The sequence below is a fragment of the Notothenia coriiceps genome, unplaced genomic scaffold (assembly GCF_000735185.1).
Source record: "Notothenia coriiceps isolate Sejong01 unplaced genomic scaffold, NC01 NC01_scaffold00000339, whole genome shotgun sequence".
Lineage (NCBI taxonomy): Eukaryota > Metazoa > Chordata > Actinopteri > Perciformes > Nototheniidae > Notothenia > Notothenia coriiceps.
In genome coordinates this window covers 8,876,720-8,900,249 of record NW_011333040.1, presented here as the reverse complement: position 1 = coordinate 8,900,249, position 23,530 = coordinate 8,876,720, and the positions used below count along the sequence as shown (strand labels likewise).

Sequence of the window (23,530 nt, the reverse complement as noted above, 5' to 3'; positions counted from 1 at the left end):
CGTAGAGACACTATGCAATATTTACACAATATTAACCAACAATTAGCATAAAGGGCCCTATTAAACTGGCCAATATCGCCTCTTCCACCCGAGAGCTGGTGGCTAAATGTATCAATCTAAGTTTGTTTAATGAGGTCAGGTTCTCCCACACCCAGCCTTCACGTCGATACATGCCACACAAACTAACTCTCTTTGAAATGCATCTAAAGACATAAAAAGTGCTTATGGAATGGAGTCATGCTCCACTAACCGAGCAGTTTTACTCCACCAGATTAACTAAAGCTCCTGGTTTGCCCCCGCCCGGCGCATGAACCACATCCAGAACTTGCAATTTCTTCGCGCACCAGAAAATGACCGTGTTTGCTCCCTCTGTGGTCCTTTCAGGATTGAGCAGCGCTTTGTCCAGGTCAGGGTGAGATTAAAATGCGTTCAGTCTGTGAATTTTAGAGGCTACGCCAACAAAAAACAACAAAGAAATACCATGACAAGGAACAAATCAGTAGTTCATGTCTTCGTTCTCTCATCCTCTCTCTCCTTTCATTATCTCTCGGCTGTCCAGTTAATCTGTCGTACATTACATCTCAAGTACAGTAAGAATGTTACAGTTACAGTTAACCCACATCACAACACACACACACACACACACACACACACAACACACACACCACACACACACACACAACACACACACACACACACACACACACACACAACACACACACACACACACACACACAAACATTGCCAACTAGTAATTGGTTTTATTTAACAAAGTCTGTTTTTAGAAAGGATCTTCTTCTTCTGCTAAAACATCAACAAGACTTTTATATAGCTCCTATTTGATGGCAGGACCACGGGTTGGTTGTATCTTAAACTATGAATTGTGGCACCACGGGAATTTGTTCAATGGGATTTCTGTCACAATCATATGGCTATGTTTATCATACTTGTGTGACGGCGTTGGCAACAACGGGAAAGAAGCCAAATGCGAGTCAGCAGACGCAAGCAGGTGATAAGTAGGTTGTCAAATGGAAACAGGCACTGTACTAGTAAAGGTAGCTTGACACTTACGACAAAGACGCCACAAGGCATCGACTGAACTATGTGACTAGTCGCTCCTGACTGATGAGAGGAATGGTGGTGAGCCAGGGTCGGCTTATTAAGGGGCAGACAAATGCTACTTGGCCTGGTGGTGAGCTGTTATGTTAGCGAAGTGTCGCATTCATCCTCACTGTGTCAATTCTGAAGCCAACAAGGGCAAGATTTTCAGATGTTGGAAAAAGGCCCTACTTTCAAATGAGGAAAGGAAGCAAGATATAAGGCAATGGATGCACCGCGGGTAGAAATTGAATTTTAAAGCATATGAAAGATTGATTCTGAGTGTTAAAGCTGCTCGTGGAATGTGATTAATGCTAGTTTTAATGTGGAAAACGCCCGCAGGCCGCACCGGTTATGAGTGAAGGACTCAAAACAGAAAGAGGATCCTGTCTGCACATGCTTTACGAGGAACACCCATTGCATCACGGTGGCAGCAGTAGCAGGCCAACACTAGGGAGCGAAATTCGGGGCTGGCGTAGAGCTCACTTGGTAGAACTGGCGGCCCATGCATTGGGGTTCACTTCCTGTGTGCGAGGACCCAGATTTAAATCCAGGCCTGGAACCATTTACGCGTGTCATCCCCTCTCTCTCCCCCTTTCAATACTGGTCCACTTCTCCAATAAAAAAAGAGAATTCGTGTCCAGTTGGGCTAACATTGAAAATACAATAAAGGCTCAGTTTGTGCACCACCACACACACACACACACACACACACACACACACACCACACACACACACACACACACACACACACACACACACACACACACACACACACACACACACACACACACACACACACACACACACGTTATGTCCAACATTTGGACTTTTTTTACATTTCAATTTTATTCATGACATTCTATGTTGGCCGACAAGTGTCAACGTGCTTGTTGCTGACCTGCTGACAGTCTGTTTATAAAACATCCTAAGACGACAGTTAAGCTAATGCTTAGGTTACAATCATTATTCCAAATCTAAAGCAGAGAAGTCCATAGAACTTGCAGGGACAAGACACAAAATGAGTAGATATGTGCAACAATGTAAACAAAACTTCTGTTTGTCCTCTGACAGTTATGAAGCAGAAGCTTATCTGCCCCTAACATGCAGCCACGTGTCTGACTGATTCTTCAGCAAACACTTTACTGCAGTAATTACATTTGAAAGCTGTTTAAAACTGACCTGTTGTATGTACTAAACACACAGAGAGATTGGTGCTTTTCTGACTATGTACATTCATATACAGTATTCCGATATTAACATTATTCCTGATTAGGACTGTCACCGGCATCAAAATCACAATTCTGTGAATGAATAAACTGTTATGAACTCAGACACTCAGGATTTAGGACCCAATTGCACGACCCTGGAGACAGAGGTAAAGTATTGGTAAGATACTTTATTTTTCCAAAAAAGCAAGATGAACAAAAAATGGTCACTATCGAATCTCAGGTTGAGAGGACAAAAAATGAGAACAAAATGAAATCGCTCACGTAGTGAGGAACAAAACTTTTCAAGAGCACAAAGAGAGCATAGACCTGACTATGGCAAGAGACAAGACGAACTGACCCTGAACACTGGGAGACAGGGGAATTTAAACACAGGATAACAAGACACAGGTGGGGACAATCAGGCTGGAACTGATGATCACAGGAGACACACAAGGGAAACAGGTGAACACAATCAGACAATTAGACACACCAGGGAAACTAACGACAGGGAGGAAAACACAGGGAGAATGACCAGACAATATACAAGGAGGAAAACATGACAGGGAGAACAGAACAGCAAAAACCCATTACCAGACTAAACTAAAAACCGTGACATGACATAAGAATCGTGACATAAACTTTATTTTTCTATCGTGATTTAAATTACTATCACACAGAATCATATTTTTCACATTTCAACGACATCATTTAGAATATGAAGCAAAGAAAAACGTAAAAGATACACCTATAAATAAATAATTATTACATTTTTCAAACATGCTTCCTGGTTTAATTCGGCCCTTTCACCCTTACCATACTTTTTGCATAAGCAAATGTTTTCGTTTTTGAATATTTTTTTATATATTCTTTTAATTAGTGGTTTAGATTTTGTATGTGATTGTGAAAATCTGTTGCTGCTAAACATATTATATGATGATAATCCCCATCAATAGGAAAAGGGACCATATTGTAAAAAATCAATATGTTCCTTTAATCTGCAGTTTCCTGTTTTCTTGTTTGGTCGCTTCAAGACTTCAGATAGGAAACTTAAAATAGAAGAGATAGAACCTAAACTTGAGACAGTTAAGAAAAACGTTCATGTTAGGGATTAGCAGTTGAAAGTGTGTGTATTGAGATGAATATATGGGTGGAGGGCTGTAAGTCATTTCTGTAGTACAGTTTTCTCATGGTTGTAGTATGCATGTAAATCACAACCACAAATGCTGAGCAGTTTGAGGTTTTCTACAGAATCTCCGCCCCTGAAGCTCCAGTTACACCCCGCTGCTCCGCCAAAACACGCCGAGGAAAACCATGATGTCTCCGTCTGACAGGCAAACATGAATTCACATCCTGCAGCGTCAGGTCCTGTGTGTGTGTAAGCTCATTCTACCCATTAGACATCAAATCTAAAGTTAAAACCAAGACACACCTATCTGAGTTCAATTCCACTTTTCAGCATGTTTTACATTGCTAATAACAACAGCAGACATTTTTAAGACAAAATAAATACAATCCGTCAAAATATTGGAGACTGTATTAGTTAATGGGGAACTCAATTTCTCAATAATTTTTCATGCCATACAGGAAAATGAGAAGAACTGAGAATTATAAAGAAACAACCAGAAGTTTGTGATTAAAGTGAAGGAAAATATACGGTGGCCGACAGGTGCAAACGCGTACAATGGCGCAAAACATTTATATTAGAAGACACGTGCTGCAATATCAAGAACAATGCAAATATTAAAGAAACACAAATGTGCCAGAACTAGGGCTGTCAAGTTAACGCATTAACGCAAAAAAAAATTAACGCCACTAATTATTTTAACGCGATTAACGCATATTTTTTTTCCTCAGCCGCCACGTAGTTTCAGAGCGCATCGAGTTTAAAATACCATCTACAAGCTGATGATGACAGCCCCGCTCCTGCCGTCCGCTTGCGGCAGACCACACTTCCACGCTCACCGGCAGGCACCGATTGGCCATCGGGAGGACCGGGAGGGTGTGTGTATGTGTGGCGCGAGAGAGAGACCTTACGTGTATTGTTGTTGTTGTTAGCATCTGGTGCTAGCTAGTTGTGCTAACGGATATAAGGAGCTGTTTAAATGAAAACAGAGGATCGACATTTCGCCACAACTGTGCCGAGCACTTGACTTTATGCAGGTAGCCAGAAAGTGGGACATTGTACGAAAAGTCAGCAAACTCAGCACGGATAGTCCGCGCAACATGATTGCAGCGTCCAGGCAGCTCCCGTTCCAGCATATGCCTTGAGTTGCACATAGCTCCAACGATCCATCACACACACACACACACACACACACACACACACTTTGTATTGTATTATTGTATTGTATGAGAGAGGTTCCAGGTTGAATTGAGGCGAATATTTGTAATGTTCAGAGGTTGTTATGTTTAATATTCATGAGAATATTTGTCATTGTTCAAATGATAATAAACTAACATTTGCATGAAGCATATTTGTCCACTCATATGTTGATAAGAGTATTAAAAACTTGAAAAATATCCCTCTAAGGTATTTAGAAAAGAGAAAAAATGTGCGATTAGTCGCGATTAAATATTTTAATCGACTGACAGCCCCAGAAGAAACATTAACACAGTCAAAGAATATCACACACTGAAAAGACTGAAACGTTGAACTGAACCTAATGTATACATTTTCATAAAGTCAAAGTTTCAGTTTTTTCAGTGCATAGCCTATGCACATCGCCCTGTATTGATAATAAGCTGTTAAACCAACACCACAGTATTATATGTATTTGCACGACTATACTGTTCTAACCTGTCCATAACCAGTCCTTATAACATATAAANCCCCCATTATTCCGGGGGACGATCCCCCGGACCGCACTAGTATGGTTTTGTCACCATTTCCATAGCCCCAAGGATAATGAAGGTAGAATCCATAAAAGGGGGTCAAATCTCACTTAGCTGTAATGAAATGGAAGGAGGCTCCAATAAGTGCTTTAGCACATGGGAAATAGAATCAAAAATATTTCGTGCTAATTTAGATTTTCTCTATTCATGCATCACATTGAATTGGTTAGCATTAGCGCATATCTTTATAACAAGTGGCGAAACAGAAATGTTCCATTTGATAACTATCATTGGCTTTCCATTTGCTTGTTACTATTTCTCTATTTAGGAAGCACACAGGAAATTGAAAGCAGAAACTGTAGCAACATAAATTATTTCACCATGGTTTAACACAATTTAGGAAGGGATTAATAAGTTTGCAACAAAAGGTGCCAATGAGTGTTTGAGTGTTTTTGCATTGTTTTGAGTTCAATATCATGCCTAGGAAATTAACTATTTTTCTGAAAAATAAAAACGTTTGAATAATATTTGCTGGTGCAGAAGGTAGCAAATATTTTTGGTGTTATTATATCTTCCCTCTGTATTTCAACTCATCTTTATTAAGGCTGACAGTAATTCTTGGAAAGGTAGGAGTGAAGGTGTAGGTGTTTGCTTGGGCTGGTGGTAATGTGCATCTGCAGGGCTGCATGAATCACTTCAGCTGCAGACGTGTGTGTGTGTGTGTGTGTGTGTGTGTGTGTGTGTGTGTGTGTGTGTGTGTGTGTGTGTGTGTGTGTGTGTGTGTGTGTGTGTGTGTGTGTGTGTGTGTGTGTGTGTGTGTGTGTGTGTGTGTGTGTGTGTGGCCATGACAGAAAAAAACCTACAATATAAGCTGCAACCCCTGACATAGGAGTCCTGTAGGAATTGTGTAAATCCAATTGTAAATTTGCCTTCTCCATGAAGATAATTGGCTTATTCCTGTGTTAAATAGCCGGTCCTACAGGACACTGACTGGGCTAAGCATGCTCCATGTAGACAGTGTGTCTGCTCCTCAGCTTCTTAGGGACTTAGAGGCACATTACATACTGAATTACTGTATGACAATGATGAAATGATAGCTGTAGTGCGTAACCCGAAGCTTCTGTACGGGGACTGGCATGCACAAGAGTCTGCAAGGGCATGAGTTCGATTCCCAGAGGGATTCCTCTCTAATAGTGCAGGGTTCCTACTGTTTGATGTATGTAAAGCAGTTACACAGACAGGAACAATCTGTGCATCCAAGACTTCAGATCTGCATTTCCCCGTTCCTGGTAAATCTCTCAATTTCTGGTTTTCAGGCAGAAGTCTTCACAACAGTTTCAGGCTTCTATTGAGCTCGGAAATGAAGAAAGTGTTGCTTTGCCTCACCTAAATCATTATCCACACATCAAACGCCATCTGGGTTTCACTCCGTTACTTTGAAGATTCCTTCCTAATCAGTCCTGCGCCTAAAGGAAACACCGCAGATAAAGGCTATGTGAGCGTGAACATGCAAACGAGCTTACATGTGGCACTTTTTTTTTAAGCCTGTTTTAACCTCGGAGTGTCTCAGTAACCGCACTAACAGCGGTTGCCTCTCTGTTTCTTGGCCTCCAGGCGACTGCTTAGTAATGAACCCGGCTCCAGCTGATCCGGCAGCTCAGAAGGAAGGGAGGAAAAAAAGCACCAAAATGCTCAAACCAGAAAATGAGAGATTCTGAGATGGATGAATTGTCAGCAGATGTGCAGCTGTTGGTGTGTTTGTGTGTGAGGGAATCTCGAGAGCTAGCACGAACAATTCTGGGACATGACCGAAAACTGTCTAGTTAGAGTGCATCAGGAAATTGATGAAAGGGAGAATTCCCCGCACGTGGCGAGAAGAGAGAAATGGAGCTTAAAATGCTTCTTCTGTGTGTCCTGATGAGTGCTTAGTTGAACAAAGACAACCGAGAGACAGTGACTAATACAATACCTTTCAAAATCAGTGATACGTCACCGTCAAACATGCAGGACCTGCTTTGTAGAGAAATGGTGGGAAGCATGTTTTTTAAAGGTTTGACTGATGATATTGAGCTGATGAAAAGGCTGTACCTCTGGGATCGTTTTTTTAAAAGCTAAAAATACAAAGAGAAATGTTCGTTTGTGCTTACCCCAATGTCGGGTTACATTGGATTTTTCGTTTGCTGTCATGCACTCTATCCTGTTAAAGAAAAATATCTTATCCAACGGCGTCTCGTCTTTCCTAGTGTGTCCAGGTGTGTGTGCATCTGTGTGTTTGTCCAGCGTCTCCAGAATCACAATGGGCGAGCTGCGGAGCACGAGGATCATCAGTAGTGTAATTAATGTAGTGCTGTTCAGTTATCATGCATGATATTTCAGCGCTGTGATCTACTTGAGAAGGCTTTTTGATGAATGGCCAATTAGAAGCAGACTCCTCAAGCTTGGTGGCTGACTGATCTCTTTTTAATGGCACTCCTGTTTCTTTGATAAAACGCAAAATGAATCATCGATACCCTGGCCCAGGAGTGCCCGGCACAGAATTACACAATTGTAATTGGGTGTGAAGCAGCACTTTGGGTTTGAGGCTGTGCCTGTGTGTACATGTAAGAGTGTGTGAGAGTACTTTTGTGGTAATGGTGGTCAGGCCAAGTCATACTCTGATGCGCATGGTTGCTTTTCCGAAGCATTATATATAATTCCCTGGTTATGTTCGTTCATCTTTATTCCTATCTACATTGATCTGCTAAATGTTCATTTCATCGTCTGTGTCATCATCCCAGCTGCGGGTGCTTACAACAACACCAATCCAGACTCGTTGTCACTGATTCTTTTTTGTGTTTGATTGCTATTAAAGCACACTTCAATTAGGGAAGTTTTCCTTCTGAAAATCCATGTTTAAACTGCGCTGGTGTGTTTTGATGCCTTAATCAAAAAGTCTATTTTTATATGCATAATTAAGGCCACTGAAATTATCCAGACTTGAGCGGAAAAACAGCCTTAAACTTTAAAAGAAAATACAAAGTGTCTTTTTAATTTGCCAGCTCCTGAGAAAAATGGCCAAGATGTATTTTTCGTTTCTCTCTGGGGTGTCATGGCAGGGGAGGGTGTTGTTTGAACGGAAGCTTTGAAAACACACCATGCAACAATTTGAGCAAACAGCTAGCATCTTGAACCTAACAGCCCATCAGGGGCTTTTGGACCACCCAACGGGCAGACTAGATCTCTGCCTTTTTTATTTTTGCCTGCGATTTTTCCCTGGGGCTCGGCCACTGGAGACTTCTTCGCTTCCCTAAGCAAACAGAACAGGTTCACAATGAGGTGATTAGTGTTGTCAAAATGCCACTGCGTCCCCCGTTGATGCTAGAGGCTTGGGACTATAATCTCATAATTCACAACATGAAACTGTAGCAAAGTGCCTCTAGTACCTGCCCGCCTGAAAATGGCACATGCACTGCAGTCCTCGGATTTTCCGGTTTATGTGTGCTCTCCTCAGCCTCCGTCTTCAGCTCCGCCGCACAATGTGATGCGGCTTCCAGCAGAAATTGCGAAGCAAACCTTTCACACTCGGTCACAATGGAGGCGTGCTCGCAGGTAGGCACTTGGGAAGATATAGAGGGAATCTTATTTTGTGGATTTAGACTTCATAAACATCATTATCATCTCACCGACCTTGAGTTGCTGCGCTGTTCAGCTGCGACCCCAATTTCGTCGGAAAAAAACCTTGAATGGCTGATGCGTGCGGTCTCTCGGGCAAATGGGCAGTCCTGTCAACAAAAAGGATGTTCCTTCAGTGAGTGGAGCGTGCGGCATGTTTGTTATGTGTGTCTGAAGGCGGGTGCGCACATATACGTACATATGCTGACTCAGTAATATTTCAAGCCCGCTGCCTGGAACCGTCGGCATCTTTCCTCCGAGCAAAGTTTTCTGACTGTGCTTCTGCCAGATTTAAACTATGTCGAACATTAGTGTAACAGCCCACGCTCCTAGAATACAGATTTGTTCTTGAGAGCACGCCAAATGGCCTCTACATTTTATGAGCCTTCTCTCTACCAACATACCGTCTTGAGACTAATTATCACGGTCGCACTCTAACACAAAGCTCGTTTATTACAGCATTGACATCGCATTCGTTTGGCCTGGCCTACATGGCAGGGACTTCAATGCCGGAATCATGTTTAGAGCTCGACAGAGAGAGAATCTGTTCATTGTTGTTACATGGTGTTGTAAGGCTGAAAAGGTTGTTTGTTCTTTTGCAGTCTTGTCACTCGTCTCTCTTCAAGTGGACTGTCATTTTTTTCCTTTCTGTACGCAGAGGGCTGCTACACACAGTGAGCTCACTGGGGAGTCATGCTCGATTCTTCGGAAGCAGTTTTCCTCCCTTGGCCTAGAAATGCCTTTTTACATTTTTTTTTATTATCATAATACTTTCCCCCCCAGCATATTGTTCCAGCTATTTTTATGCACACCGCAAGACTATTAATAAAAGCTTGAGTAATGTTGGTGTGAAACATGTATATAGTACATGAAAGAGGAGGGAGCTTCTAGTAAATGATGCATAATTGATTTTTTTTCATGATCCTTTAGTATATTTCCATAATATGTGGAAATAAATCACCTTATACTGTATTGTTAAGTCACACATAACAGATCCCATTTTCCAACCACAGCAAACATTTTTACCGATCTGTAAAAAAAGACGTGTTTAACATGCCAACTTATTCCTGTCTAGGGTCATACATTCGCCAAAGCCTATCCCAGCATGCACTGGGCCGAAAGCAGGGAATATCCCGGGCTGGTTGCCAGGTGTATCGCAGGGTGAGAGCAGACAGACATGTACAGATAGACACACTAAAAACACTTGAATCCTCTAATAACGGAGGCAGAGTGTGAACCATGGTGCTTTCAATGGACTCCGTATAAAATGCAATTCTGGCTTTATGTCTAGGAGTCAATAATTGTTCACACGCAGGGCATAGACAGATACACAGCATTGTAGTGAACACAATTACTAAACAAAGGGTTGAATAGAGGCAAAAAGGCGTCAAATAAAAATCACTGCAGATCTACATTATAGTCCCTATTCATGCACAGTTAACTCACACAGGTGTTTCCACTTAATTAGCTGATTAGACCGGGCTCCCCTCAGGTTTCACACAGAATGACTGCAGTCATCTGCATAGCCTGTTTTCCAGAGCTCGTGTTGTGTCTATCAACGTCTGTTTCTGTTGGACCCGAAGACACACACAACCATCATTTTTGTAAGGATGTGGATTTCCTCTTATAATATAGCTACTGTAACTGCCGAGCTATGTTTATAAAACATAGAAGAAATAGCTCCTAAATCTAAAATTTCTCCCGTAGTGAAAGATGACAGCTGCTGACGGTTTTGGCTCGGTACATTCACTCACCTGTTTAGCAGTTTGTTCTGTTACAAAAGCGGCTGTTTTACCGGCGGTAAATCTGTTAGCATTCTGCTAAGTTTTAACCTTCATGCTAACCGGCTAACCTGATGCCTCAGCTAACTGTTAACATCTACAAATCTGCTGTAAAACTACAAAATGTTCTTAAAAACATTTTCTTTTTATAGCAGAAAACGAACCCCCCCCAAAATAGTCAAAAGGTTATTCAGTAGGCCTACATCCCCCCCAAACACACACTTCTACTTCTTAGCTAAACCATCCTTGCTTAAACCTGTGAAATACTTTTCTGTGTGGCTATAAAATAGTCTACAGTACACTACATACTGCACAAAACAGTCCTTGAAATAAGTTTTTGCTTATCTAGAAATGGATATACCAATTGTTGTGTAGCTTCACAAATTGTTGATTGTCATCTCTGTACCCCTCCTGTTATTCTTGATGCACCTGTTATACACCTTAAAGATACTAAGCTAGTGAAGTTGAGTTCCCCCTTACTCCAATCTAATCGGTCACAATAAGTGAAAACACCTGTGTGGGTGTGTAGGGCAGAGTGTAATGTCGCCGTGCAATGAAGCTGAATATCAATGTTATTACTCAGTGCCACCATGAGTTGAATTAATACTTAATACACACTGACTGATCTATTTCTGGTGGAAGTAGGTTTGATTACCAAACTCTAGTTCCTGATATTCTATCTTGCTGCAAAGGTCATACAATGCAACTTGCATTTGGGAATATTTAAAGAGTATGTACACCATTGATTTATCCCTGCACCAGACAGAATATTGGAAAAATGTACACGCGACAATAATGAGCCAGAAGATAATGGAGTTCCATCGTTATTAGAAATGGATAAAAGTACATTTACACTTCTTAGGCTATTTTAGTATGAGGCACCTGGACGACATTCATGATATTCTCTATGGAATGGATCAGTTTGTTTTCACACTTTTTATTCTTTGGCATTGAAACTGTTCCCACTTTTGGGTAGTGTAAAAAGTTAAATATACTTTCAGCAGGTGCCAAATAATTTTGGTTAAAGGACCAGTGTCAAATTCATGGGGATTTATTGGCAGAAATGGTACACAATATTGTATAATTTTCTTTTATTTGTGTCTGATCGAATTAAACCAAGAACAGTGTTTTCTTTATCTTAAAATTAGCCCTTCATATCTACTTCTGAACCAGCTTATGGACCATGTTCCACCTTCATGTCTCTACGGTAGCCCAGAACAGACAAACTAATTACTAGATCTACTGTAGGAAGGGCCTTTTTGAGTTTTTACATTAGGTGGGTTTCAAAACGCCATTTCACATTTGGCCCCATTCCTATTTCATGTGCAGAATTTACCGCCCCATGGGTATTTCCACCCCCTGTTTGAGAACCTTCGTAAAACTCCTTCATCGTTTTCTCACCATCCAATTAGAGCTAACAGGGCTTTTTTTTGGGAGGGATGCTTAAAGAGACGGGAGCTAAAACGGAGCATTTCAGAAAAATGATAAATACTGGATATTCAGAAAGACCGTATCAGAAAATGTAAGTGTAAACGTTCGAACTAAAGCATGTACACATGTTCTAGTACAAACCCAAAAATACAAGTGTGAACCTAAGAGTATTCACAATACATCCCCTAACAGTCAAGAGGTTTCAAGCTACTTTTTAGCAGCAGACTTGTCAACAAAGCATGTGACAAAACACGGCAAAATATGTGTTTGGTTATAGCTCAATCTTCCCAAATAAATACATGAAATAGTTTTATTGAAAAATACCTGTATGGCAGTGCAGGTCCTTTTTCTTTCCTGTGGCTCCCCTCTTTTTAAACCACGAATGACACATCATTTGAAAGCCTGCAGCAAGCATAAATTCCAGTACAGCACAGCAGGAACAGATTGTTCCTATAGCTGCTTGACATTTTCTCCACCAGTGAATAAATAGTTGTACTCAAACACAGTAATTGCGTGTTATTGTGTGCTTGATGACTGAGGTGTTTGCTCACCTGTAGCCGGCGGTTACGTTTGAGATGCTTTTCATTTTGCCAGTGTTGGCTCTATGTTCGTCTTTGATCGCAGGCTGTGATGGTGACTATTCTGCTGTCATTCAACTGACTAACACAAAGTGCCTAATAACAAAAACATATATATTTTAGGGGAAATGATGGTGCTTGGGTTCAACATGTATCAGCTGCTCCTTCTTTTCTTGCCTGTGTTTGATGTGTTTTCAATGCGTCAAACTGACATGTTTACAATTGTTGATTCGTTCCTGTGTCATCTCCACGCCATACACATTAACATATTCCACTGTTCTACTTTTGTCATCCTCTGGTTGCATGCATCCACGCAGATATGCTGTGACATACCCAATATAGCAAACGTCAACATGAACAGATACACTGCTGATCTGTAGGTGCAGGCATGTACACAATCGCAAGCCTGAAGTGCAAAACCCCCACCCTCTACATACTGTATTCAGTGGGAACAGCTGGAGAAAAAAGCACATGTGGAGTGTGTGTGTGTGTGTGTGTGTGTTTGAGTGTGTGTCTGTGTGTTGTGGTGTGACACATCTGGGTAAAGCGACACGAGGGGGGTCCTGACAGATAGGGGCTGAATGAGAGCCTGTTTCTGTTGTGCTCTGTCACAGAAGCTTCTTCCACATGCCTGCCTTCCACCGTCTCCCTGACGTTCCCGCTAGCTATTAGGTAACCTGATTCTAGTGTGTGTGTGTGTGTGTGTGTGTGTGTGTGTGTGTGTGTGTGTGTGTGTGTGTGTGTTTAATGGACAGAAAGTTCCGTTGATGAATGAGAGCATCAGTACCATCAGTGCATCAGTGTGTGACCATGGAGACGACGACGAAGGCCTCGGCAAGCACAAACCATTTCCATGTTGTGTTAAATCCCATTTCTCTGTTTCTCTTTCCACCATGTGCTTCAAGGTTGACTCATAAGTTCTGTTTTCGAGAATGTGATGAAATCTGAACGTTTTGGAGCTTGCACTAGTGTACGTGCGGCTGTAGTGGTGTGTGTTGGCTCCCGGTGGGGATTGTATTTCGGTCGGTCAAGCCTGGCAGATAACAGCCCACCGTGCTCGTCACATCTATTATTGAGGGGACAGGAAATTGATCGGCTCTAACGGTGAATGTTACCCAACCTTTCTCAGCTCCTAAGTTCCTCTGTCATCTCTATCTACCGCTGTGCTCCGCTCCTTATTTGTCCTCCATCAATCCCTTCTCTCTGTCGGGGTCCCTCCTGCCCTTGTTTCCAGTCACCCACTTACTTTTTGTCTTAACTTTCATCCCTCAACCTCCATCCTTCTCCCACTCTCCGTCACTGTGTGTTCCCCTGTTGAATTTCTCTGTGTTGTATTTAAATTGAACCTTAAGGATGTAGACAGACACACTGTCTCAGTTTCTCAATTACCAGCATGACTTGACTTCTAGTTTTCTGGCAAGCTCTTCTTCTGTTGAAGTTGTTGTTCCACAGTGTATCAACACAACTCTTCCCACTTAAGCTTGCACATGTGAGTTTGAGCTCCCCCCCTCCTCCCTCCCTGCGCTCGAACCTCATCTCCCCTCTTCGTCGTCAGCTAGAAAATCAAGACTCCGGCTCACCTTTGATCACACACCCTGGGAACTCTACATAATGAAAAAGTCAAGTGTTTTATCTTTGTTGTGTGACAATTCAGCGCGGCTGTATGCAACCCGAATGTGCGGAGCGGAGAAGAAGAAAGCCTAATTTGAGCTCAATTCATCGTGGCAAAATTGCCCTGCATTTATTGATAATTGCTTTTTTCCGTTTAAAGGGACGGCGTATAAACTGTCAGTCGTGTAAACATGAGGGATGCAGCTGTTGCCGCAATTAACTTCTCACTTTCCCTAATGAAAGGATTAATCCGCCAGCAAATCTCTCAGCTGCCTTTTCAAATGCCAAGCCTTCATTCAGCTGGCTGTCAGTGGAAGAAAGGCGGGCTGTGTCGAACTAAATAGGACTATCTATAACCAGAGCCAAAAGTCGCATTCATTTGCTCTGCCTGGTGTCCCATCATCAGGGTCCCTTTACTGCTGTGGAACAAGAGAGACCCTTAACCAACTGCTGTTTGATGATATCCGCCTCTGCGGGCGTCTGTTTCCCTAGTACTACTCTCCACAGCGCCACCGCCCCCCCCCCCGCCTTTCCTTCCATCCCTATCACATGCTCCGATCTCTTCGCTCAGTCCTCCTGAAAACACACCATCACCTCCTGTCAGAAGCCGTCAGAATGGACGACAGGGAATGCTTTACTTTCCACAGACAGGTGAAAGCCAGAAAGTGAATAGCTGTCTCCTGTTGGAATAAGATGTGTTTGGGCAGCCATGGGTGAATGACAGCCTGTTGACGACAGAGCAGAAGCTTAGGCTAAATCTTTGAATCCATCGATGTGACGCATTGATCAGTAGTTTTTTTCTTTTGCAAGACGGAGACAGGGGACAGGTGTGGGAAAGGCCAGATAGATCAAATCCATTACAAATGCCAATCATCCTTGCTTTTTCTGGTCATCTCGACAACGATTAATTGTCAATGTCAACATGTACTCAGAGTCTGCTTTTAGATGTTGTCTTAGATTATGGCTTTAAGACTTTTTTTTGTTACAAACAAACCAAGAGCCTTAAATGTAAAGTTAAATGGACTGGCACTTGGCATAATCAGAGCACTTAAATATTGCTTGTTTTAGATGATAAGAAGCAGCTGTTGTATACAAACTTTACAATCACCTGCTCATTCATCAGCTGTTTGGCTCGCAGCGGAGAATCATATTCATCCAGGTATACCACAGGGCACTTAGAAGGGCCCTCATTGTAACTTGAAGTTATTATTAGCAGATCTTATTGAAGAACCATTTGCTACAAATAGTCCTCTCCTTGACATAAGTGTGTCAAATTAAATTGCTTCTCATGTGTATATAATGCTCTCTGGTGTGACAAAGAGCATGAAGAAATAACTATTATGAGCACACTCATGTGTTTTGAATAATTATGAAGAAAAGGACTGAAAACTGGAGAGAAGTGTAGTGTCTTTTGTGTGAAGTCAATGAGTAATTCGGACTGAATTCATGTTTTAATTCATACATCTGCTACGACAAAACCTTTTGGTTGGTCTGATTTCTTTCTTTAATAACACAAAAAACTGAGATAGCCTTGAAGCGGACTGAAACACGCGTTTTCATGATGTATTACAAAGTACCAGGATTTTACCTGATCGGTCAGACAGTTGGAAGTGATCAGCTTGTGTCCTCCATAATCAGCTGCTCCCTAATAAATTGATCAACCACATAGTCACTGTCCTCCTGTACTCAATGCACTTTTTTGTCCCCACTGTTTGTATTGACGATGGCGTTCCAGCTGCAGTCCAGACCAATAATGCGTATAATCCATTATTTCTCGGTGAACTTTAACAAACACATTCTGAAAACAAAACAGCAGCATAGATTGTTGCCAGTGACTTACAAATAAATACTTATGACCCCTCTTTTTAATGTTATACAGTCACAATGCAGCATTGACTGTTACTCCACTGACTGTTCTACTTTGTTAGATTCAGGAAAATATGTCCTTGGTTCAAATAAGTATTTACGTACATGACATATAACATGACGTGGCTATGTCCGTAACCCAACATAACGAGTTGGCTTTTGGTTTTGGAAATGGACTTCAGTCTCCTGGGTGAAAGAGAATGTTTCTTATTTTATCCTTTCCTGACCAAATGAATTGAACTGCAGGTGTGAAAGTAATCTGTTATTTAGCCCCCAGCAGAGTGTGATTGACAGCCTTCACATCACCCTAAATTCACCCAGCCACATGGGCCAATGGTCGTTTGGTTAGGTGTGAAAATGCCCCTTAAAGATCATGTTTGAAAGTTTGCCTCAGGCCTGTTTTAGGGTGGCTAACATCTCTCTTGCTAATATACTTAACTGAAGTAATTTATTAGGCTCTACCCAGCTCCATATCCCCGGTTATTAGTCCATCGATTGATAGTGAGAGCTCTGTCTGAAACTTCTGGCTGTTATTGTTTAGACGAAGAGAGCTTGGTGTTAAGTGGTTGCACTGTTGTTACTATAATCTTCTCCGCGCCGGTTGGACCCATAACAATTTAAATTCATTATTCTGTCTTATTTGTTTTGCTATTTTGGGATCTGTAGCCTATTTTGCTCATTTCTATTCAATTTGCATACATCATTGACACCGCCTGTGTAGTGTGTGTCGTTTACCGAGGTAAGTGTTACAGGTTACAACTCTGAACGATTTTTGGCACAAAGGCAGCCACAGAGAGGAATAAAATGTTCTCAGACAAACACTGGGATTTTTTATTTAAAGCATTTCTGTGAGTTTGTGTACTGTACACTGTGTACCGCCTGAGCTAAATGAAGTGATATTTGAAAGGGGATTAAGTATCAGCCGGCATGCAGATTCGTAAACAGCTATTGTCTTGATCCTCGGCTCGCATAGTCCTTTATCTTTGTCATTATTAGTATCTCCGTATCTTCGCCTATTTCTCCAGCAATCCCTCTGCTATAATCTCAATTTAGAGATCCTCCTTTGACCACAGCAGTAGCCAACTCATTTAAAACCCAAGATTACACAACTGCCCTTCTCCGTATCTCAACCTCTTCATCTCTCACTCACTCTCTCCTCGCTAATCCAAGTATTTTATCTCTAAGCTTCGACTGTCTCCCAACTGTCCACCTAATTCTTTCCCTCTCTCTGTCTGCCTCCTCCCTCCTCCCCTCTTCCTACTCCATCCTCCCCTCTTCCTCCTTGACTTTGCCTCAGTGCTCTACACCACCCGTCTCCCTCCCTCTTTCTATGTTTCGGGCCTGAGATTGAGTTTATTGGTATGACAGGCGATCATCAACAGAAGCTACACAGCGTAATGGCTGCTTGCACGCACTCACACGCTAGCATCCGCGGCTCAACATAAAAGTGCACACACACACACACACACACACACACACACACACACACACACACACACACACACACACACACACACACACACACACACACACACACACACACACACACACAGTCTCTTTCACAGCTGAATGAGCATTCACTCCCTGTGCGCCCGCTTCTCTCTGGCTGCAAAGGGAGAGAGAAGGAAAAGAAAGTGGCCATCTCGGACCTCAGCAGATAGAAAATAATGACCGTCTGATTAATTCATTAGCCTGACACTTCATTGCCCGGCTGCTGGAGTCATTTCTGTTTACTTTTTCATTACAGACGGACCCCGTGTACACACTTTGCTTTATCTCTCGCACTTTCTTTTTCACTTAATCTCAACAGCCTTAGAACCGCAATATAAAAGATGATGATTTTAGCCGGCCAAAACGAGATGATACTTACTGTCTTATCTTGGAGTGCTCTTTTGCTGGCTCTGAGAGTCTATTTTTTTTTCATCTCCATCAAATCCTCTGTCTTACGTACAATCTCTTTCTCAGCTTGCCAACCGTTCTGGACTTTTTAAAGTCTTATTTGGCCGAGTACAAGATAAACCAGAAACCAACTCCCTCTGCAGCCCCTCAGTGAGATTCAGATCGATCCTCAAGGCTGATTGGTGATTAGCCGGACACTTAATCCTATCTTTAGTCAAACGTGGAAAACAGAGTACTTTTTCGGAGCACTCCAGTTGGCCTAGGAGTTTGAAGAGGGCGAGATGAAAGAAAAACAGGCTTTCCGACGTGAGGTTAGCTAACTTATCACGCAGCAACGAGGAGAGCAAATGGATTTGAAGAGCTGGGGAAAGAGTGAACAGGGCAGAGAGAGCCGTCCTAAATGAGAACAGTCACCTGTGGGGAGCGATAAGAGCTGGCAGATGGGGAGAGCGATACACAGACAGATGGGCAGTTAGATAGATGGAGAGGGCTGATTCGCAGAGATGGAGAGGTTGAGCGAGATGATGGGCAGATGGGGTAAAGAGATATGAAAGAAGACAGGCGAAAACTTTCTCCCCGTGCAAGCGCTTTAAGGCCCACGGTTGTCTTTGGGTTCTGTTTCTCCAGTCAGTCAGCCGCCTCTCTTTTCCCCCTCCCCCTGTTTGGCCTCTGTCTCCCACCGTCACTCCTCCTCCTCCTCCTCCTCCACTCTCCCCTTTCTCTTTCTCGCTGTCTTCGTCTCTGCACTCAGGGGATATTTTTAATAGAATTAGGCTGCTTGTTATCAGTGGAGCGGGTAGCCACGCAGAGTGAGGCGAGATTGAAACAGCGATTTCCAATTTGAGATTGTGTCACACGCAGATCCCCGTGCCCAGATAGCATCGACGCATCACCGCCACCATCTCTCTCGCGCTCACTTTGTCCCTCTTTGCCTCCCTTTCAGACATCTCTCGCCGGGTATTTTAGCCTCACATGCGAGACTAACATCTAAATGCATACATGCTCCCTTCTCTCTGTCGCCCCGGATCCACTGGCGTCTCCTGACAGTTTATCTTCTTGTCTCATTCGCTCTCATCCGGGACGCATACAGAACACATCCCCCTTTCTCCCCCCCTGTCCTCAGAGTCACTTAGTACCTCCAAAAGCGGCTCTACTTTCAGTCCCTTTTTTTTCAAAAAGTGTGTTTCCCACTCCTCGCACACTCCTCATACCTCCACCTCTACGTCTCGCTGTTTCTCTCCTCTCCCTCCATCTCTCCTCCCACACCACCTCCTCTCCCTTCACCGGTTTCCGCCTCCCCTTCTTTTTAAATCTTGTCCGATGTCACTCTCTCTATCCCCAATGAATATTTTTCCTCCCTTCATCCTCCGCTGCCTCGAGGTGTTGGCAGTACAGCCCTCATTGCTTGTGGCCGTGTGTGTACTAGCCTGTGTTTGAGAGGCGAGAGTGATGCTGCTGCTACTCTGCTGTGTGTGTGTGTGTGTGTGTGTGTGTGTGTGTGTGTGGTTGTGAGGACCTTTACTTGTTCCAATGACTAGAGGGTCTTTTCTCTTCGGCACAATACCACTATTCGTCCTTTTGAAAAAGATCAACAGAAGTGCTGCTTTAACATCCTCTTCCATGAGCCGAGCAACCTTGATTCTCGCACTCCATTTAAAAAAAAGTTGATGCCAACATGTATCTCAACACAATAACCGCCATGTGTGATGTGAAAACGTTTTTTCTATTAAATCAACTTCTTTATTGCGATGAATGCAGAAATGTACTAGGACTTGCAGAGAGTTGAACTTTACAATAAGGAAGTGGGTCTTTCTGCTAGACTCCCACCTAATCTTTTCTACTTTATGAAATTAATACACTTAACTTAAAACTTAACAGAAGGACGGGTCTTAGGTCTGTGCTGCGGAACATTTGTGAGCATAAAAGAGTGGATAACTCGAGCAGCATATTGGAAAAAAGTCCACTTTGGGTTTTTGAAATATTCATGTTTCCCAGGTTAAAAGTTGAAACAAGCACAGTAGAACATTTCGAAACTAACTTAGATAATGTATGCATTTGTACGCCCACGTGTACGCATAGATGTACATGTGCACATGCATCTGGAAATGCTTTTGCTTTCTTTCATTTGTTACAGCTATACTTTTAACGGTGTGTGCTGAAGGTTGCAGATCCTCTCGTGTCTGTACCAGCCCCCTAAAGATTATCAGCAGATAGTAAGAAGTGGAAAAAGTATTTCAATGTCAGCTGTCAAATGCCCACATGCACCTGCACAAGGGTCTCCCTTTAGCTAAATCCCTAATACTGTAATATGTTGTTCTGTTCTGATAGATTTAACTTTTGAGCTGTTTCACATTTCCGAGAATCAAGCGCCCCTTTGAGATAAAGAATATTTTTCGCTTAATTGCATCCGAATATCACTAGCTAAAGTAACTTCTTACCCTAAAGATAGCTGTAGGCGTTTCATCATGTGGAGGGAGATTCATGAAAGGGGGAGATTGGGATCTGGGCGGATAAAAACAAATGTTTCAATCTCTGCTTCCTTTAAAGCTACTGTAATTTTATGTTTCTGACCTAGCTAGTACATTGCTGTAATACAAAGTGATCCCTCTGAAATAACTTTTCAGTCAGGCTTAAGGGTAGATATTCCAATTATTCATTTAGCTGTGTTTCTGAGGTTTAGGCTTAAACTGAATGGCAAATTGTGTCCTGTGTTGTTAAAAGAAGGGAGAAGTAATTGAAAGAAGCAAAGATTGATTTGTGTTAAGAAATGTGCATGTACAGTTTTAATAATAGAAGTCTATGAAAGAATCTGTAGCAACTGACCAATGGGACACTAATTGTTCTGGCGTCCATTTGTATTCCTTGTAGTATTAACTAACTGTTGTCAACCAGGCTTTGGTTAAACGTGAAATAAAAAGCTAGAAACCTTTGCAATTAGTGGAAATCCAATCTAGGAACCCATCGGTTGACGTCTGATGACAATTTACATAATACCTACCTGTCAGGTATCTGTGATTGAATCTTGATGTGAAGCTCAATTTCCCCATCTCGGCTGCTCGTTATTTAAAAATAATTACAAACAGAAGTATGTCTGAAACAAATGGAAGCCTTGGATGTTAAACTAAGCTGTTAAAGGAAGTTTTTCCAATTAGCACTTCTTTATAAAATATTATGAATATGTCTTTATTATCAGGCTATGTTCTACAATAATTCAAAGTAGCAGTGATAAAACCTCTTCTTAAAAAGCACAACCTCGATCCCAGTGTTTCCCCTACCATTGTCTTGGCGGGGCGCTGCGCCCTGCCAACGCCCCGCGCTCCACCTGAAATTCAAGTTTTTTATTGAATTTAAAAAAATATATATATATAGCACCAAATTGCAACGGAAGTAATCTATCTACGGTCACTTTTCACATTGAACATGTGCTCTTTTATTAAATAAACTAAACGCCTATGTTATTTATCCAATGTATGTGCATGTTTCAGTGTCCACTGCTTGCGTATTCACATTCTCCCTCTGCTCTGTTTCAGAAGGGCGGGGCTCCGCTATGTTTCTCCCCCACCACACACACACGAATGCACACACTCATAATCAAAGACAAGAGCGGAGGAAAGGAGGAGAACAACAAAGTGTAAAAAAGTCAAACAAATCTGCATTATTGCCCCGAGCTCTGCTGTCTGCCCATTTGTGTGTGTGTGTGTGTCCCCCCCCAGTTTCAAATTTGTTTATTATTATTTTTAAACCGCAAGTCGTTATCGTCACGGGAGAAGGACACACACAGCCTGCCCAGGTGGACGCGCGTGAACGCGACAACGAACGTAGCGTGCGCATTCTAAAAATAACTCAGATGGTGAGCAGGTACCGCGGTTTTGAACTACAGTATTGAATTTGACAGAATACAACAATGAAACAAATACTTTGTTACTGTACGATATCAATAACAATAATCCACAGCTCCTCTCTCTGCTCCAGAGACAGCTCTGGTTAAAGTCACAAAGACATTCTAATAGCCTCGGACAAGGGACTTGTCTCTATTCTTGTCTTGCTCGATCTTAGTGCTGCATTTGATACTATCGACCAAGATATCCTATTGCAAAGACTAGAGCACTTAGTTGGCATAAAGGGAACTGCTTTAGGCTGGTTTAGGTCCTATCTATCTGAACGGTATCAGTTTGTATGTGTCAACGATGAATCTTCCATGCAAACCAAAGTTAGCCATGAAGTGCCACAGGGCTCAGTGCTTGGACCTATTTTGTTCACATTATATATGCTTCCCTTAGGCAATATTATAAGGAATCATTCTGTATATTTTCATTGTTATGCGGATGATACTCAACTATATTTATCAATCAAGCCTGATGAAATTAATCATCTAAATAAAATTCAAGACTGCCTCAAGAACTTAAAAATGTGGATGACTCTCTTTGGAGTTTTCTCTCCGTTTCTCCTCCCGCTAGGAGAGGGTCTTGCCCTGTCTGCAACGTATCTTAACGGCCAACATTTAACTTTTCTTATTTGTTAAATGTTTATCCACCTAGGTTACAAACCTTTACGTACACACATATATTCTTCTACTTAGGTGCTCCTATAAGGTAGGTCCTGAATACTAGGTCCTGGTGTCGTTTGTTCTTAGTTCGGTGCTGAGTCGCTAGGGCCCGGTATCTTTCTTTGGTTTTTCTTTAAAATCCCCTTCCCGACCCAAATAAAAGCCTGTACTCTCATGTGTCCTTGCTGTCAAAAACCTTCCTTCTTCATTCCACAGGGGGCTGTCAGAATTCGGATATCGTACGTTTGATCACGGACTTAGATTTAATTCCGGGATTGAATTATTTCGAATCCTTTTTCTTCTCCAGAATCCGGAGAATTTTTGCCTAATCCACAGACGGCGGGCTTGTGGTTTGACCTTACGACTAAGGTGTTTACACATCGAACTATTCCCCTTTTCCGAAGACCCGGAACGGGTGAAAAATGAAAATCTCTGAAGATCCTTATTGGGTTTGTTGGGACGAAGAACCTTGCGTTACGGGATCAAACCCTTGTCATCCCCATTACTCAAATAAATTTCCCATTCCTACCGCGGACGAGTATTCCCGAAACACGCTACCTTCTCTTAAAATCTAAGATGTACACAAGCATATCCCTCGGTCAACATTGTCTGTCCTATTAACACCAGGGAAAAGGATTGAGAATCAATCATGTGCACGCCGAGTAAAACTTAGTCCGACTTCGTAAATTGACTGAAGAACCATGTGGGACTATTATTTCACAAATGTTATTTAGGTCGGACTTCAATTGTTTAAGTACCCTGATTCAAAGAGACGTTAGCAAAACTCCGTTCTATACGTGATAAAAACGATACAATTCCATCTTCCTTCATCTGCCAGACTTTAACTAAAATACACCGCCAATTTCCTATTTAGGAATTAAGTTATATTGGGGTTCTAAGGAATGTCAAGAGGTGTACTCCGGTTTACTTACGGTAGGTATTGATCATATAGAAATCTATTAAAAAAAAGCATCTAAAAGAAACCCGGCTCATGTTATTGTAAGTAAAACCGGCACAAATTGTATT

General features: G+C 42.2%; 2 protein-coding genes across 2 annotated transcripts in view; both read right to left on the bottom strand.

Annotated features, from left to right (window-relative positions):
• The window catches only part of LOC104949657 (phosphatidylinositol 4-phosphate 5-kinase type-1 alpha), an 11,540-nt gene extending 9,931 nt beyond the window's left edge, over positions 1–1,609 (bottom strand). The window contains exon 1 of the mRNA XM_010776052.1: positions 1,504–1,609. Within this exon, the coding sequence (XP_010774354.1) occupies positions 1,504–1,609 (106 nt within the window). The remainder of the gene's footprint in view (positions 1–1,503) is intronic.
• LOC104944757 (serine protease HTRA1B-like) overlaps positions 1–23,530 on the bottom strand; it is a 221,043-nt gene that overhangs the window by 109,384 nt on the left and 88,129 nt on the right. The window lies entirely within an intron of this gene.